Source organism: Nansenia antarctica (assembly GCF_963989245.1).
Source record: "Nansenia antarctica genome assembly, chromosome: 16".
Taxonomy (NCBI): domain Eukaryota; kingdom Metazoa; phylum Chordata; class Actinopteri; order Argentiniformes; family Microstomatidae; genus Nansenia; species Nansenia antarctica.
In genome coordinates, this window is record NC_137686.1 from 4,253,305 (window position 1) to 4,270,505 (window position 17,201).

General features: G+C 45.0%; 1 protein-coding gene across 1 annotated transcript in view; it reads left to right on the plus strand.

Annotated features, from left to right (window-relative positions):
* The window catches only part of tmie (transmembrane inner ear), a gene marked incomplete at both ends in the record, with an annotated part of 39,523 nt that overhangs the window by 846 nt on the left and 21,476 nt on the right, over nucleotides 1-17,201 (plus strand). Inside the window, 2 exon segments of the mRNA XM_080546553.1 lie at nucleotides 586-634; nucleotides 636-657. Of these exon segments, the coding sequence (XP_080402679.1) occupies nucleotides 586-634; nucleotides 636-657 (71 nt within the window).

A 17,201-nucleotide genomic window follows, 5' to 3' on the forward strand; every position in this document is an offset into this window, starting at 1 on the left:
GCGAGTCCCGTAACCAGACACCTACAAACCTACGCCTGTGTTCCACAGGACTATTTAACTGAAAGATGACGTCACGGTTTTCGTCCTGCGCTAAGCCAGTGTCCTGGCCAGTTGCTCCCATCCCCCCACCTCTCTGTGCTCTCCCCGCCTCCTGTTCATGGCAGGCTGTAAACATACACCGGTCCTATTAATTAATTAATGTGCCCTAAAGTGGAAGGGCTTGGCTCCTGGAGCTAGTGGAGCTAGCGTCATGTAGCTAGCTGCTTACAGGAAGACGTGTGTCACTGTGTCCGTGTGTGTGTGTGTGTCTGTGAGTGTGCGTGTATGTTTTCTGTTGAGGGAAGAGAGTCCGATAAGAGGACAGCGTCAGCACCATAGTGACCATCAATCAACTCCGGGGGCCATTGTAGTCCTGTCCAGTTTCTAGCAGAGAGAGAGGGGGAAGAGGGAGAGGGGGGGCAGTTTCTAGCAGTGCAGGCAGAGGAGAGCGAGGGGGAAGAGGGAGAGGGGGCAGGGAGCTGAAGGGAGAACGGGGGGGGGATGAGAAAGAGAATGGCGGGGGGTCGGCCTACATATCCTCCCCAGCCAGCACTGCTGTTGCTGGGATTGGGAACTGTTCTCCTCTCTGCTGTGTTCTCCCAGATACCGGATCCAGAGGTAAGAGAGAGTGTGTGTTTGTGTTTGTGTGTGTGTGTTCATCCACAGGTTCTGGAGATCACCGAGTTACGGCAGACAAGAAGTGTGGGTGTGCTACTCACTCGCCTGTTTCGTGGCGTTGCCTCAAGTGATTTGTGTATGCCGTTTGTTTTGTTTTTGCGAAATGTGGCGTTGACCATAGACAATGGTCAATCTACATGTGTCGTAATGTGATACTTAATGGCTTTCTATGCTCCTAGCGTGGCTAGGTCGGGGTTAAGAGATGCGCAAATGTGATGATAAGGCGGCAATGATACCATAATAACAAAGTATCCGAAATTAGATTTGACTTGGGCAGTTTTGAGTGCCAAGGCATAGGTCGCACCGTTTCGAAACATAACTTATATGTTATGATACGATCGTCTGTACAATCAGCTATGTTATGTTATGATACGATGGTCTGGGTGTTGTACAAGGGAAGTGGCCGTATACAAGAGAATACTTTGGTGGAATTAACACCACAATGCATCCGCTCTTCTATAAGGCTAATCCTAAAATACCTATCCTAACACTTTAGAGCATACATGCATTCATAGAACATTATAAGCATGTATGACTGCATTATAACATGTTAAATCATTTCATGATGATCCTGATTTATTATCAGCCATTTTCCATCAATTGAAAAAGAAAAAGTGTTATAGACTGACATAGTCAGTGATATGTGAACATATTTGGAAAGCCTGGGGGAATCTTTTGCAGAAAGTACTGTAGCTACAAAGGGATGGGAAACCTGTTTGAAACGAGTGACGTCTCGCGACACGTTAAACCAATCAAATATCTTGGACAGAGCTCAAAAGCAAAATAGTCCTACCTGGTCGGAAAAGACCATGACCACAACAAACAAGCAACCGTTCTACGGGCATGTGTGGGAAGGCTTCTTGGAATGAAACCTCCACTGAACCTGTGAGCACCCGTTCCCCCATCGCTCCGTCCAGTTCAACCCAAGTCAGCAGAGCCAATCTAAAAGTCCCAAAGAGGCGTAAGAACAATGTGATTGGCAGGTATGCCTACGCGAGGCACCATCCATGCCTATTACGAGTTATAATAACTTAGAATGTGGTGTGTGTGTGTGTGTGTGCGCCTTATAGAAAGTGTTACCAGAAGGTTTATTGCCTGAATAATTATTCATGTTGATATGTAGTCCCGCCTGCCTCAGCCTTTGAGGTCTGTGGGTGTTAAATGATGGTGACAGATGGATGAGAGAGCTCCACTTGGATATTCATGTGGTTTGTTGACGTCACGTTGATGGACAAACAAACAACAAGCCAAGGATGATTTCATCCCAGTTCTTCTAGGTGGCTAACTTCATTTCTCACTTCATTTACCTAACATCTGTGTGCCTCTAAACACCTCAGCAAATAATTTGAATAGTGGAGTTATTGATAAATCATCCATAAAATTTGGACTGATAACAATGAAATTGCAAACGTTAACATGGCTGTTATAACTGTCTGTAACTGTGTTTTAGTGATTGAGTTGTCTATTTTCAGCATTTAAAAACAAACAAACCAAAAAAACTCAACACTATCTCTGTTTTGTTTTAGAGTAAGAGATCATTTGTGATATTCTGAGAGTTAATGAAGACAAAACCTTCTCATTTAAAGAGAGAGACAAAAGCTTGTAAATAATTATTTGCTTGTGAAACTCTTTGAATTGCAACACATGGGATGTTTTGAAAGTGGTGCAATTCTTATTGTCCAGGGATATCTGATTTGTCTCCAACACTTCTTTCTAACATTTTCCTAATAAGAAACAAAGCCAAAATCATCCAAAACAGTCCTATCCTGAGGCAGGTTTGAAGCTGAACAATCCATTCACCATATGAAGTACAAAGTGAAAATGCCACTGGGTCTGGGTTTGTTTTAATATGGTGATAAATGTCATGTGTCTTAACCGCTAATCCTACCACCTGAAGCAGGTCCAACGCGGTGAGGACATCTTTTCTTTTTTCTTTTATTTGTATTTATATAGTTACATTGGACTAATATGAACTCACTACTATGAATTAAGGGCAGAGCGGCATTGCACAAGGACAGGCCCTTGACATCTTGTTAACATGCTGCCTCCCTTAAGCCAATCAAGTTGGACACATAGCACACATAGTACACTGCAAAACTACATTTTTGAGACCCAATCCCTACATCTACTTCCTCGGCCAGCAGTTGCCAAACTTGGGGTCGGAACCCTATGTGGGTCCACTGATTTCAAATTGGGGTACCTTGAGCAAAATCGAACTGACCTCTTATGATTTGATAAATAAGACACAAACATTTGTATTTCTTATTAAGACAAACAATGTTTGGTTATTGCACCTGAGCCATATTGCAGTTTTTGGGTTCAAATCCAACCAACATTTTCCATATTTTAGGCGAATCTTAATACACTTGGATGTCATTATTACATGTTGGCATAGCCCGCAAGTTAGGGTTGGGAACCCTAAGACCCCTCGTGTAGATCTGAGAGAACTGGATAGGTGTAAGGTATAGACGGTGATCTAGGATTCAGGAACACTACACATACGAGTATAAGCATGTAGAAATACAAAGACCCAATGCAATTCCTCAACTCTTACATATGCCTCAAGATAAGGATCTCAAGACTAGATACACTATATGAACAAAAGTATTGGGACACCCGAACATCACACCCATATGTGCTTGTTGAACCACCTTCTCATTCCATAACAATGGGCATTAATATGGAGTTGGTCCCACCTTTGCTGCTATAACAGCTTCCACTCTTCTGGGAAGACTTTCTACTAGACTTTAGAATATGGTTGCAGGGATTTGCTCCCATTCAGCCACAAGAGCATTAATGAGGTCGGGCAACTGATGTTGGGCGAGAAGGACTGGCTTGCAGTCGGTGTTCCAATTCATACCAAAGATGTTCGATGGGGTTGAGGTCAGAGCTCTGTGTGCAGGCCAGTCAAGGTCTTCCAGACCAAACTCGGCAAACCATGTCATTATGGACCTCACTTTGTATATGGGGGTATTGTCATGCTGAAACTGGAAAGGGCCTTCCCCAAACTGTTGCCACAAAGTTGGAAGCATACAATTCTCTAGAATGGCATTGTATGCTGTAGCATTAAGATTTCCCTTCACTGGAACTAAGGGGCCTAGCCCAAACCATGAAAACAGCCCCAGACCATAATTGTGTCCACAAAGTTTTGTCCATATAGTGTATATCCCACCTCATGACAAATGTTCACTTGATGCTACAGGATTACATCATAGGTTCTACAATAAACTACAGCTAACCTGCTAATAACCCTCTAGCCTACTAGCTAGTTCACAGACATGATGGCGCACACAAAATGGACACTTATTACCTTTCCTGTCATTGTAATAGTCGCGTCGCGCACAAACATCTTGAGTAAGGACCAGCGTCCCCTGAATTCATATTGGAAATAGGATGCATCTTGGAAGTGTGCTTGTTTTAAATTCAGAATGCAATACCAAAGGTATCGAACACCTGACCCACGCTGAACACCTGACCCACGCTCTGTAGCTCATTAGGACTGCTTGCATTTTGTCTCATTTACTTCGCTTAACTTGAGAGCAACAGGGGTAAAGCAACAAGCCACTCTACTTGAGCTAATGGAAGAGGTGCGTCAGCTGAAAACCATAATCAAACAACAAGATAAGAGGATTGAAGAGCTCAATGACATGGAACAGTACTCACATTTAGATGACTTGATTATCAGTGGATTAAAAACATCTCACCGATCCTATGCCCTTCAGAGCAGCATTTATGTTTTTATTTTTAAAATGCCGGTCGAGAGAGGACACTGGCGTTGCTTGTTCGCCGCTTCTCTACCCGAAATCTAGGTGTAATTGCAGTATAGAGAGTAGATTATCCTACAAGACACTTAGATTTAGATTCAGTAATCCAAAAAATATGATATGATATGATGTATAGATATGATAGATATGATATGACCACTTTTCAAAAAATGCCGGTCGAAAGAGGACGCTGGCGTTGCTTGTTTGCCGCTTCTCCGCCCGAAATCTACTAGGTGTAATTGTAGTATACAGACTAGATTGTCCTACAAAGACACTTAGATTTAGTAATCAAAAAATGTATTAGACCCCTATATTTTCTTTTCTTTTCTTTTTTGTTTCTTTTTATTTTACTACTCGATCTTTTCAGTTTGTAAAGCGCCTTTGAGTGTCTAGAAAAGTGCTATATAAGTCTAATGTATTATTATTATTATTATTACTTACTTAGTGCATGTTCTCCTTTTACAGGATAGAGTAGAGTATCACTGTTCAATTGTACAACGGATGTACAATTCGTCATTGTCACAATGTTGCTGTGTGGCAAAATAATGTACAGTATGTCAACAACATCCAACGTGTACAATGCACAGCTCAAAACATATCCTGAAGCCCTTGTTTTTGACACATACAGTACTGTATGTAGATCTGTTGCTTACAACAACAAAAACTAACAAACAGATCACATAAATAAGGCCCTCAATGCCACTGTAATTGCTTTAGCAACCCAAAGGACGCTGGTCCTTACTCAAGAAGTTTGTGTGCGACGAGACTATTTTACAATGACGGGAAATGTGATAAGTGTCTATTTTGTGTGCGCCATCATGTCTATATTTGTGAACGTGAACTATATATGGGCTTCTGCCAGACAACGCAGAGTGTATGTTTTCATCAAAAAAGCGGGTCGATAGCTAAATCAACAGGGTGGCTCCTTCACTGATGTGTAGCCAAGGACGTGTAACGTTGTTGTCTCCAGCGTATCAGATCATCGATCGGGTGAATCTCAGGTGCCAGTAATCACATTTTATTTTTTATATAATAATTTTACCTAACACACACACACACACACACACACAGTTGTAATGCTAGAAAGGTCACATTGCGCCCCAGGTCTACAGCATCGTCAAGACAGACACAACCTTGTCAGAGCCCTGGGGACATTCCATTGATTTATTGAATTGCACAAGAAGTGGTTCTTGTAAGATAATGAACTTGTAACGTAGTTTGTCACAGTCAATTAAATTCATTGTCACATTCAATTAAATTCAATTAAAATATGCGATTTATCCCTGAAGGGCTATTACTTTGAACACATAGTCATCGTCAACAACAACAACAACAACAACAACAACAGCTACTACTACTGCAACATTCACAGATGAATGCATTGTCAGCTGTAATAAATAATTTTTCCTAGAGCAATTTTCCTTTCCTTTCCTTTCCTCTGTCGTGATAGAAACACCAATTTGAAACTCAGTTATGCGTTAAACAGCTTTGTCTGCTTCCAGTGAATACTGTATTGATAGTATGGCTTTACTAACTATGAGATCCATTAATAACTAGTATGGCTTTACTAACTATGAGATCCATTAATAACTAGTGATAGTATGGCTTTACTAACTATGAGATCCATTAATAACTAGTGATAGTATGGCTTTACTAACTATAAGATCCATTAATAACTAGTGATAGTATGGCTTTACTAACTATGAGATCCATTAATAACTAGTGATAGTATGGCTTTACTAACTATAAGATCCACTTAATAACTAGTATACGAGGCGGCGTACAGGGATGAGGTAGAGCAGCTGAGCAAGCTGTGCAAGGTTAACAACCTGCTGCTGAACAAGTCAAAGACCCAGGAAATCATCGTGGACTTCAGGAGGAAAAAATCTGAGATCCAGCCCCTGCTCATCGACGGAGAGAGCGTGGAGAGAGTCTCAACCCTCCGATTCCTGGGGGTGCACATACAGGATGACCTGTCCTGGAAGAACAACACAGCAGCCACCATCAAGAAGGCACAACAGCGGCTCTACTTCCTGAGAGTCCTCAGGAAGGAACACAACAAGCAGGAGATACTGGTGGCCTTCTACCACGGCGTAGTGGAGAGCATCCTCACCTACGGCATCTGCAACTGGTTCTCCAGCTGCACAACCGCGGAGAGAAATGCGCTACAGAGAGTCGTGAGAACAGCCCAGAAGATCACCGGCGCCCCCCTCCCCTCTCTGGAAGAGCTGTACAACACACGCTGTCTCAGGAAGGCCTCCAAGATCTCCAGAGACCCAACCCACCCTGGGTACGAACACTTTGCCCGGCTGCCCTCGAAAAGGCGGTACAGGACCATGGCCGCAAGGACAAACAGACTGAAGCACAGCTTCTACCCCAGGGCCATCCAGGCCCTGAACACAGCAAAGACCTAGGTTCTGGGCCCTGGACAGTCTGGACGGATTGATGGCAGCTGCTGGATTGAAAAAATCAGGTGTAGTGCTGAGGCACAAATGTGTACATTTCAAGCCTGCAAACTGCGACACTTTAAATGAATGTGCAATGTGCAATATGACAACCCTAGTCGTCTTATCTGTACAGTATAGTATAGTGGATAGTGTACATAGCCTTTATTTATGTAAACCAGCTCCTTTCCCTTCTTGTTTTTTTTGTTTTTTGTTTTCTTTCCTAGCACCAGGGGAGCCACCCCTCCCAAATTTCGTTGTTTGGTACCTGTACTATAGCAATGACAATAAAGACCATTCATTCATTCATTCATTCATAGTATGGCTTTACTAACTATGAGATCCATTAATAACTAGTATGGCTTTACTAACTATAAGATCCATTAATAACTAGTGATAGTATGGCTTTACTAACTATGAGATCCATTAATAACTAGTATGGCTTTACTAACTATAAGATCCATTAATAACTAGTTTCAGTCATTAACGTGCAGCTGGAGTGTGAGTGGGACATAGACATGTATGAAACTGACACGTTGCTCTTGACTCTTGTGTGCATATTAGTAGCTACAATGATACAAATGATCCCTGTCAATCACTTTAATGCAACAAGGCATGCAGAGTATGTACTGGGAACAGAATGCACACGTGATAAATCATACAACATTTGAATTCTGGCTTAAAACAGGTTTTGACCCGACCCACCCTGGGTACGTACACTTTACCAGGCTGCCCTCGAAAAGGCGGTTCAGGACCCTGGCCGCTAAGACAAACAGACTGAAGAACAGCTTCTACCACAGGGCCGTCCAGGCCCTGAACACAGCAAAGACCTAAGTTCTGGGCCCTGGACAGTCTGGACGGATTGTATGGCAGCTGCTGGACTGAAAAAATCAGGTGTAGTGCTGAGGCACAAACATGTAAATTTCAAGCCTGCAAACTGTGACACTTTAAATAACGTGAAACAATACTATTGTGCAATATGACAACCCTAGTCGTCTATCTGTACAGTATAGTACAGTGGATTGTGTACATAGCCTTTATTTATGTAAACCAGCTCCTTCCCTTCTTATTTTTTTTTTTTTCCCTTTCCTAACACCAGGGGAGCCACCCCTCCTAAATTTCGTTGTTTGGTACCTGTACTGTAGCAATGACAATAAAGTCCATTCATTCATCTTGTTCATCAGCAATAAACTAACTTACAAATTATTGTTAAAAAAAATATATATATATGTGTCCGCCAAAAATGTGTATCTTTCTTTCTTAGATCACTTGCCTGCACTGCATTTCTCCAATGTTTAGAGGCCTCTCTGAAAACAACTAAAATGCTAGCGATATGAATAATAGTCCCAGCTAGCAGGGAATGTTCCCACAACATTGGCTAACATTCCCTACAAGTTCTGCTAATGTTTTAAAGAAAACGTTTTCATCTAATGTTCAAAGAGCATTTTAAGGATGTTTACCATTTCAAATAATGTTCCTATAACGTTAAATGTTAACAAAGTAAGAACGTTTTAGGTGCAACATTCTGAGGATGTTTTGGGGACATTGTTTAGGTAACAGATTATAGAATGTTCTTTTATAAAATGTTCCCACAATGTTACATGATAACAAAGAATGGACATTTTCAAAGCAACATTCGGATAATGTTTTCAGGATGTTATTGATGCCTCAGATCACAAAACGTTTTTTCTAGAATGTTCCTGTAATGTGATATGTAAACAAAGGAAGAACGTTTTACCTGCAACATTCCAAGGATGTTTTGGGGACATTGTTTAGGTAACAGATTATAAAATGTTATTTTATAAAATGTTCCCACAATGTTACATGATAACAAAGGAAGGACATTTTCAAAGCAACATTCGATAATGTTTTCTGGATGTTATTGATGCCTCAGATCACAAAACGTTTTTTCTAGAATGTTCCTGTAATGTGATATGTAAACAAAGGAAGAACGTTTTACCTGCAACATTCCAAGGATGTTTTGGGGACATTGTTTAGGTAACAGATTATAGAATGTTCTTTTATAAAATGTTCCCACAATGTTACACGATAACAAAGGAAGAACATTCCCAGCTAGCAATTTTTTGTTCTAAAAATTTTCAAAGAATGTTACCTAGAATGTTCTCGTAATGTTTTCAGCAGGAAGTTTTCTTTAAGTTCCCAGAATGTTCTAGGATAATGTTCTCCCAAGGACCCCAATTGAAATAAGCCAGTGGCTTTCTTGGGTTTTTATCCTGTTAGTTGACCTTGTATGTAATATGTACTTTCATGTACCTACTTCTGCAAATCTTCTAATAAAGTTTTCAATCAATCAAAACTCTAAAAACATTTTTTAAATGTTGTGTGATAACCTTCTTAAAATGTTAAGTGACAATGTGATGTTCTCTGGTAACATCTAGCTAAACCTTGTCAATAAAGTTCATCAAAGAAAGAGGCGTAGAGTGGCTTTTCAAATCAGGTATATTGAACTGGTAAAAACTGCAAGACAAACAGCACAAAACATGTTTCAACAGGATGTACACAAACAGTGGTTAGCTAGAAAGTCCGCTTTTTTGGCCTAACAATCTAGCTACAAAATAATAACTAAAAACATAATATTCCCAACAAATGATGACTAATATATAAAGCTACCAATCCAACACTTGATATTTCGTACTTACAACATTGCTTTGTGTAAATCTGAACGTGGATGTTGGATGATGAATGGAGAACACACATAACGTCTCGGTCTCTCTCTGGCAAAGGACGAACTCCCAAACCGGAAGTAGATTTGCGGTAAACCGGAAGTGGTGTCACTACATCAAATATTAACTAAAATATTTATATACATTGTTATCAAATATGAACTTTTTAACTTTTCCTAAAGAAAATAAAGAAAGTGTTGCCGGACAACACAGACAACATTGCTAGAACATTATGCCCTAATGTTCTTGAAAATGTTTTCAGCGGGAAGTTTTCTTTAAGTTCCCAGAATGTTCTAAGATAATGTTCTCTAAAAACATTTTTTAAATGTTGTGTGATAACCTTCTTAAAATGTTTACTGAAAACCCTGTTAAAACATTATGCCCAAACATTCTTAAAATGTTTTTGGGATGTTATTAAAAATTCAAGTTTCAGACTTGCACCAATAACCGAGGAGGCTGAGGACGTGGCAGACCAATCAAATGACTCTGATTAGATTTCACGCCTGAATGAGATGTTCAGTGGTCGGGCACAGTGTTATGTTCAATAACGGAGTCGAACTCAGAGCTTATAGTCGGAGCTGGCGACTCCGTTTAATCAAACACGAGTGTCACACAAAACGTAATACGGCACATGTCGTAAAGCCCAAACTGTCGTAAACACAGACGTAACATTTCCCCCCCCCTCACACAACCTAGGTGTGATACTCAGTCATGTAATCACGCAAGTGCTCGGGCCTGTTGCGTGCTCGAACCAGACGTGGCTCTGGTGCAGCCACAGCCACTGGTGGCGGCTCCACGCCTTGGGGCTGAGCCTGGTAGGCCGGGGTTGCTGCTTCATCCAACCGTGCGGCTGGCAAGACTGTGGAAGAGGCCACACTCAGCGCTGGGCCAGGGGGAGGCTGCACCTTACGCAGGCGGGTAGCATGCCAGCGAGTGCCGTCGGCGAGCCTAAACGAGGCCGGGCCAAGCTGTTTGCTGACCTGGACAGGGTCAGACCAAAACGACTGGAGTTTGTTGTCCCGATGAGGTCGTCGGATCCTGACCCAGTCCGACACAGCGATGACAGGTGGCCTAGCACGTCTGGCCCTGTCGAAACGATCCTTCATCAAGCGCTGGTGTTTGGTGACTGTGGCTTGAACTGGATGGACCGGGGGCTGAGCTAGTATAGGGCGGAGCCTATCGAGAGGCAGCTGGAGCTCCCGCCCCAGCATGAGGGAGGCTGGGGAGACTCCTGTAGTGGCGTGTCGCGTGGCCCGATAATGCAACAGCGTCTGGAGGAGGCTGGTGGTGAGCGTGCACCCTTGTGCCAGGTGGGCCCTGATGCCATTCTTCAGTGTTTGGTTCAGCCGTTCCACCCCCCCGTTCGCAGCAGGGTGGTAGAACGCTGTGCGGATGTGGTGGATCCCTTTACCCACTAGATAGGAGGACAGTTCATGGGAAACCATTTGAGGACCGTTGTCAGTCGTGATCCTCTTGGGCAGGCCCCAACGCGCAAACAGAGCGTCGAGAATGTCGATCAGCACCTTTGCTGTGACCGAGCCCACAGGTGTCACCTCTGGCCACTTAGAGTGGAGGTCGTAGGTCACAACGAGAAAACGCTGGTGATGTGGTACCCCATGCAGCTCGCCGCAGATATCCAGTTGCAGGTGCTCCCAGGGTTGAGATGGCCAGTCCAACGGCTGCATGGGCGGGGGTGGAGCTGGAGCCCTGGTCTTACCACTAAGGAGACAGGCAGTGCAATCCTTGACCAGGGTTTCGAGTTCCCTGTCGATGCCTGGCCACCACACAACCTCACGACAGCGCTGTTTGAGCCTGACTATGCCCAGGTGACCCTCGTGCGCCATAGCAAGGATACGCGCCCGAAGGACACCTGGGACCACAGTGCAGAACCCGCGAGCGACACAGGTGTCATTCCAAACCGACAACTCCTCCCTGATCCTGGAGTAGGTGAGTAGCTCGTCAGGTACTCTTACCGGCCACCCCTGCGTGATGTAGGTTGAGAGTGTAGAGAGGGTGGGGTCATCGGCTGAGGCATCCCGGAGCTCCTTCAGCGACACCGTCTCCTGAAGGGGTGTGTGGAGGAGCTGGACGAGGTCGTGCTCAGCCTGCTCCAGTCCGGGGGTCAAGGTTGGGGCTGTGGGTGGGCTGGGGATTGCGCGTGATAGCAAGTCGGCTACCACGTTGTCTCGTCCTGGCGTGAACTGTAGCCGATAGTTGTACTGTTGCAGGCGGTCGGCCCAGCGGTGGAGGCGGAGTGGCTTGTGACCGGTGCCAGACGTGGCCAGGAGGGTGATGAGGGCCTGGTGGTCTGTCCTCAGTGTGAATAGCCGTCCATAGAGGTACATGTGCCAGCGCTCACATGCCCAGAGGCATGCTAGGGCCTCCCGCTCCCCCACCGAGTACTTCTGTTCCGTGGGGCTGAGAGCACGGGAGGCGAAGGCGATCGGTCTCTCCACCCCCCCTTGCAGCTGGGACATCACCGCACCAATGGCTGTGGCAGAGGCGTCGCACGTGACAAGAGTGGGGCTGGCCAGGTCGAAATGCGCCAGGACCGGTGGCGAGGTGAGTTGGGCCTTCAGGAGGCGTACGGCGTCTGAGCAGGCCAGAGCCAGAGCCAGGGCTCGTCATGCTTCAACAGCTTCCGCAGCGGTGTGGTTGTGGCCGAGTACTGTGGCAGGAAACGGAGGTAGTACGCCGTCATGCCTAGAAAGGAGGCCACCTGAGCGGCTGTGGTGGGCTCCGGGACATGATGGATGGCCTCGGTGTTTGAGTGCAGCGGGTACGTGCCATCAGCTGAGAGGCGGAACCCCACAAAGTCGATGGCTGGGGCGGCGAATACACACTTCTCACCATTGAGTGTCAGGTGATGCTTGGCCAATGCACTGAACACACTGTGGAGACGCTCGTCGTGGCTCTCGACGGTGGCCCCGTGAACCACGATGTCATCAAGATAGATGGTCACACCTGGGATCCCAGCGAAGATGGAGGCCATGATCTTTTGGAAGCAGCTGGGGGCGGAGCTTAAACCGAAAGCCATGCGTTTGTAGCGGAAAACCCCTCTGTGAGTGATGAACACTGTGAGGTTGCGGCTCTCGGGGTGTAGTGGCACTTGGAGGTAACCCTGACGGAGGTCCAGTTTAGAGAACACGCTGGACCCGTAGAACTGGGCGGTGAGCTCCTCTATCGTTGGCAGGGGGTATTTGTCAGGGATGATGGCCTTGTTTACCGCTCTCAGATCCACGCAGATGCGCAGCCCCCCAGACTTCTTGTTCGCCACCACCAGGTTGGAGATCCAAGGCGATGCATTCACCTGCTCAATGATGTCGCTATCGAGCATGCTCTGTAGTTGAGAGGAGATGTCATCGCGGAGAGCCAGGGGGGAGCGGCGGAGGGGCTGTATAACAGGCATCACTGTAGGATCTAACAGAGGCTGGTGGGCAAAAGTGTCGAGGCAGCCTACACCGCTGAACAGCGCAGGCCACTGTTGCTGCCAGGGGATGGAAACGGTGTGAATCTCTGAGCCAGCTGTGTCTAGCAGGGTGAAACCGAGGGCGTTGAACAGGTCGAGGCCTAACAAGTTGGTCCCGTGGCGTGCAACGTTGAACCTGAAAGCCGGCAGTGTCCTCTCCCCGTACTTCACAGGCAGCTGAAAAGAGCCCACAATGTCAATCTTAGAGTTGGCATAGCCACGCAGGGTGGTGGAGGGCAACCCCAGGGGCACATGGGAGAAGAACTGTGTATAGGTCGTCAAGTTCACAAGGGACACTGTGGCTCCAGTGTCTAGGAGGAGCGGCAGAGTGACATCACCAACCATCAACGAGCATGTTTTGAATGGCGCTCGTCCTGAGCTGACATTATGGATGACTGTGGTAGGTGACTGGGAAGCTCTAGCTGGGGCAGACCTGCAGACCTTGTGAAAGTGGTTTAGTCTCCCGCAGTTGGAGCAGGTTTTACCACGGGCTGGGCATGTCTGAGCTCTTGAATTGTGTGCAGAAGAGCCGCAATTCCCACACGGCTGGTGTGGCTGGTCGCGTGACCGAGAGGCCAGTAAAATGCTCTCCCCGCCGCTGGTTGCACTCACGTGGAGGAGGGGCACCTGTAGGCTGTGCGCGCCCTCTGCCGGTGAGCTGGGAGAGGCTGAAAAACTAACTGCACATTCTAAAGCTGTTTCAACCTGGGCCGCCATGTTCAGAGCTGCTGATAATGTAAGTTCATCATTTTCCAGTAACAGTTTTTCCCTAATCTTGTCACAGTTCGTGTGTAAGATGAGTTGGTCTCTTATCATTTCGTTCTGTAATGTCCCGAACTTGCATACGCTCGCCAAACCCCGCAGATCAGCCACATACTGTGTCACTGTCTCACCTGTTCGTTGGTGTCTTCGTCTGAATATGACGCGGCGGAGAAGAGCGCTTTGTGGAGGGGCGAAGTGTTGCTTCAATAGTTCCACAGCGTCTGTGTATCTCGCCGCAGGGCCGATAGTTTCAAACACGCGCTGACCCTCCGTTCCCAGGCAGTGCCGCAACAGCGCATATTTCCTCTTGTCTGATACATCCTCCAAGCCGGCAGCTAGGATGTATGTTTCGAAAGAGGAAATCCAGCGGCCCCACGGAATCGGTGGTTCTGCCGGGACTGCTAGGAAAGGAGGGGGTGTTGGTAGAGAACAATCAGCCATCCTCGTCGCCAATGTTATGTTCAATAACGGAGTCGAACTCAGAGCTTATAGTCGGAGCTGGCGACTCCGTTTAATCAAACACGAGTGTCACACAAAACGTAATACGGCACATGTCGTAAAGCCCAAACTGTCGTAAACACAGACGTAACACACAGGTAGACGGTTTTAGTTGAAGACAGCACAAGGGAACGGGACACTGTGAATTAAACGGTAAGGTTACAATAACTGTTTTTAATTGATTAACGTTACTTTGTATGGATACATTTACATTCTTGACCACAAACTAACCGTTAATGCGAATAACGTCGAGCGTGTGTGTTGTCAGAAATTGCTAGGAAGCTGGGCGCAAAATTAACTTTTATCCACCGTCCAAATCGACAAATTGGTGAACGTTCAGATTTTACCAGCCACTCAATAGATTAACGTAATTGTTGTTGTTTTTTTGGCTGGTGAGTGAAGCAAATCTACCAGCCCAAAAGTTTGGGCCAGGTTTGGGAGCTAGCTAGCTAGCTAGCTAGCAAGCTATAGCAATCTAGCTAGCACAATTACTAGCATTCTACATGTCTATTTTACATGGATATTACTTGGTTATTTACAGTAATTACTGCATAATTAATGGCCTGTAATTTAAAGGGCTACCAAAAAGACTTCTGATGAATCAGAAACTATTCTGATTTTAAATACTATTTTTGTTATAATGCAGGTGGATAATACAGGTGGACCATCCATGACTGAGGACAGTGATACAGGTGGACCATCTGTGACTGAGGACAGAGTTCAGAGTAAGGATGTGTCCAGGGATGATGTTTAAGAATGTGTCCAGGTGCAGCAGCAGGACTTGAGGGGAGCAGAAGCCCCACACTGTCCGAGGACTAAATCAAGCAATCAACACTTTGGGAATGCCTGTCTGTCATGAGGATATGTACTGTCAGAGATATGTACTGTTGCAGTGATGATAGGTTCTGACTTCCATGTTTTCAGTATGTACAGTACCGTATTTTCCGCACTATAAGGCGCACTTAAAAGTCAAAAAAAAAAAAAACAACGACAGTGCGCCTTATAATCCGGAGCGCCTTATATATGGATCAAAATGTAAAAATTACATGACCAATAAAAACAATTTAATAATAATAAAATGTTTCAGTACGACTGGTAAACTACAAAGCCGCACCGCTTGCAGCATTACGGTAATCAGTAAACACCGGTGTTGTGCTTACTCACAGTCCCACACCACAAGACCCCAAGTAAAGAAGACTAAACAGAGTTTCCGAGGGAACAAAGTGAGATTCTTGGTGCTTTCAACTTGAAGTTTTAAAGTACCCACTCGATATAATAAACAACAGTTTAACGATCACTAAACACTTATCATTTGTGTATTGGATTCATTATTCTCGTTTGCCGGAGGCTACCGGTAAGGGAGGGTTGATTTGTAAACATACTTTCGTTTTAGCTCGTGTTCAAAAGCAAGAACTGTGTGTTCATCTAGTTATGTGTAGTTATGTGTTTTTAGCATGTCGATGTTCTCCCAGTATGTTGTCATGTTATTAAAATACAGTTTAGACCTTCGTAGCGATGTGTTTTGTTAGCTGTTAGCCGCTAGCAGCGTTTGTTGTGGTTTGGTCAGAGTCACTTTTCTCCCATTCAGTGTTTGAGATGAACCAACATTCAAATACGCCTGTCGTGTTCAATCTCTGATTTGAATGTATGACACATCATTTGAAAGCTTACAATCTGTAGTTTAAGCATGTGTAAAAACTGAAAAAGTACGTTGCACATTTCACCAGGAGCTGTCACATATTGGTTGTTGGTTATAATTGTATAGCCTATTGGTTGTTTTCTGGTGTTGTTTTGCTCTGTTTGTAGTCTACTTGATGTATTTTTATCAGCTGTTAAATCACCACAGCGGTTAATCCACTAATAGAGATAATAGCAGATTGAAAATGCTTGTAGCTAACTACTCTATATCTCGTGGTTGCAGCTATTGCGAATTGCTATTCACGCGAGTCAGCTGTGAATCACCGCAGGTCCTTGACGCTTGTTGCAAAAATGGATGACGAACGGCTGATACTTGAGGTGGAAAAATATATATTTTTGACAGTGGAGCAGGTAGAACGTTGATGGTGACAACGCTCAGGTGGAGCTTGGACAACGGGAAGTTGACACAACACAGATGGAGAGGTGACGCAACGCAGTAGGTGGAGCTTGGGCGTAACGCAACCCCAGTCAAACGTTTGACTGCAGTATCTATTCTATGCGCCTTATAATCCAGTGCGCCTTATAATCCGGTGCGCCCTGTATATGAAAACATTTCTAAAATAGGCCATTCATTGAAGGTGCGCCTTATAATCCGGTGCGCCTTATAGTGCGGAAAATACGGTATATGATGTTTTGCTTTTTTTTTAAAATTATATGTTCTCAAATGAAGCTGTGGCTGCCTCTCCCTGTCTCACCTCTGTTGTTAATGTTAATAAATAATGATACATTATGTTGAAAGCAGTGGCGGCGGGCCGATAGAGGGCGCCCCACCTTCACTTCCTAGTTGCGATTTATAAAAGTTTTTTAAAAAAATAAACATTGTTTATTCACAAAATGCGGCTGATATTCTGTCGGCGCCTATCAGCATTCATTAAAAATCCTCCAATACAATAAACATTTTATCTGTGTGTGTGTACAATTCACTGTTCAAATACATCGTGGACTTCAGGAGGAAAAAGTCCGAGATCCAGCCCCTGCTCATCGACGGAGAGAGCGTGGAGAGAGTCTCAACCCTCCGATTCCTGGGGGTGCACATACAGGATGACCTGTCCTGGAAGAACAACACAACAGCCACCATCAAGAAGGCACAACAGCGGCTCTACATCCTGAGAGTCCTCAGGAAGGAACACAACAAGCAGGAGATATTGGTGGCCTTCTACCGCGG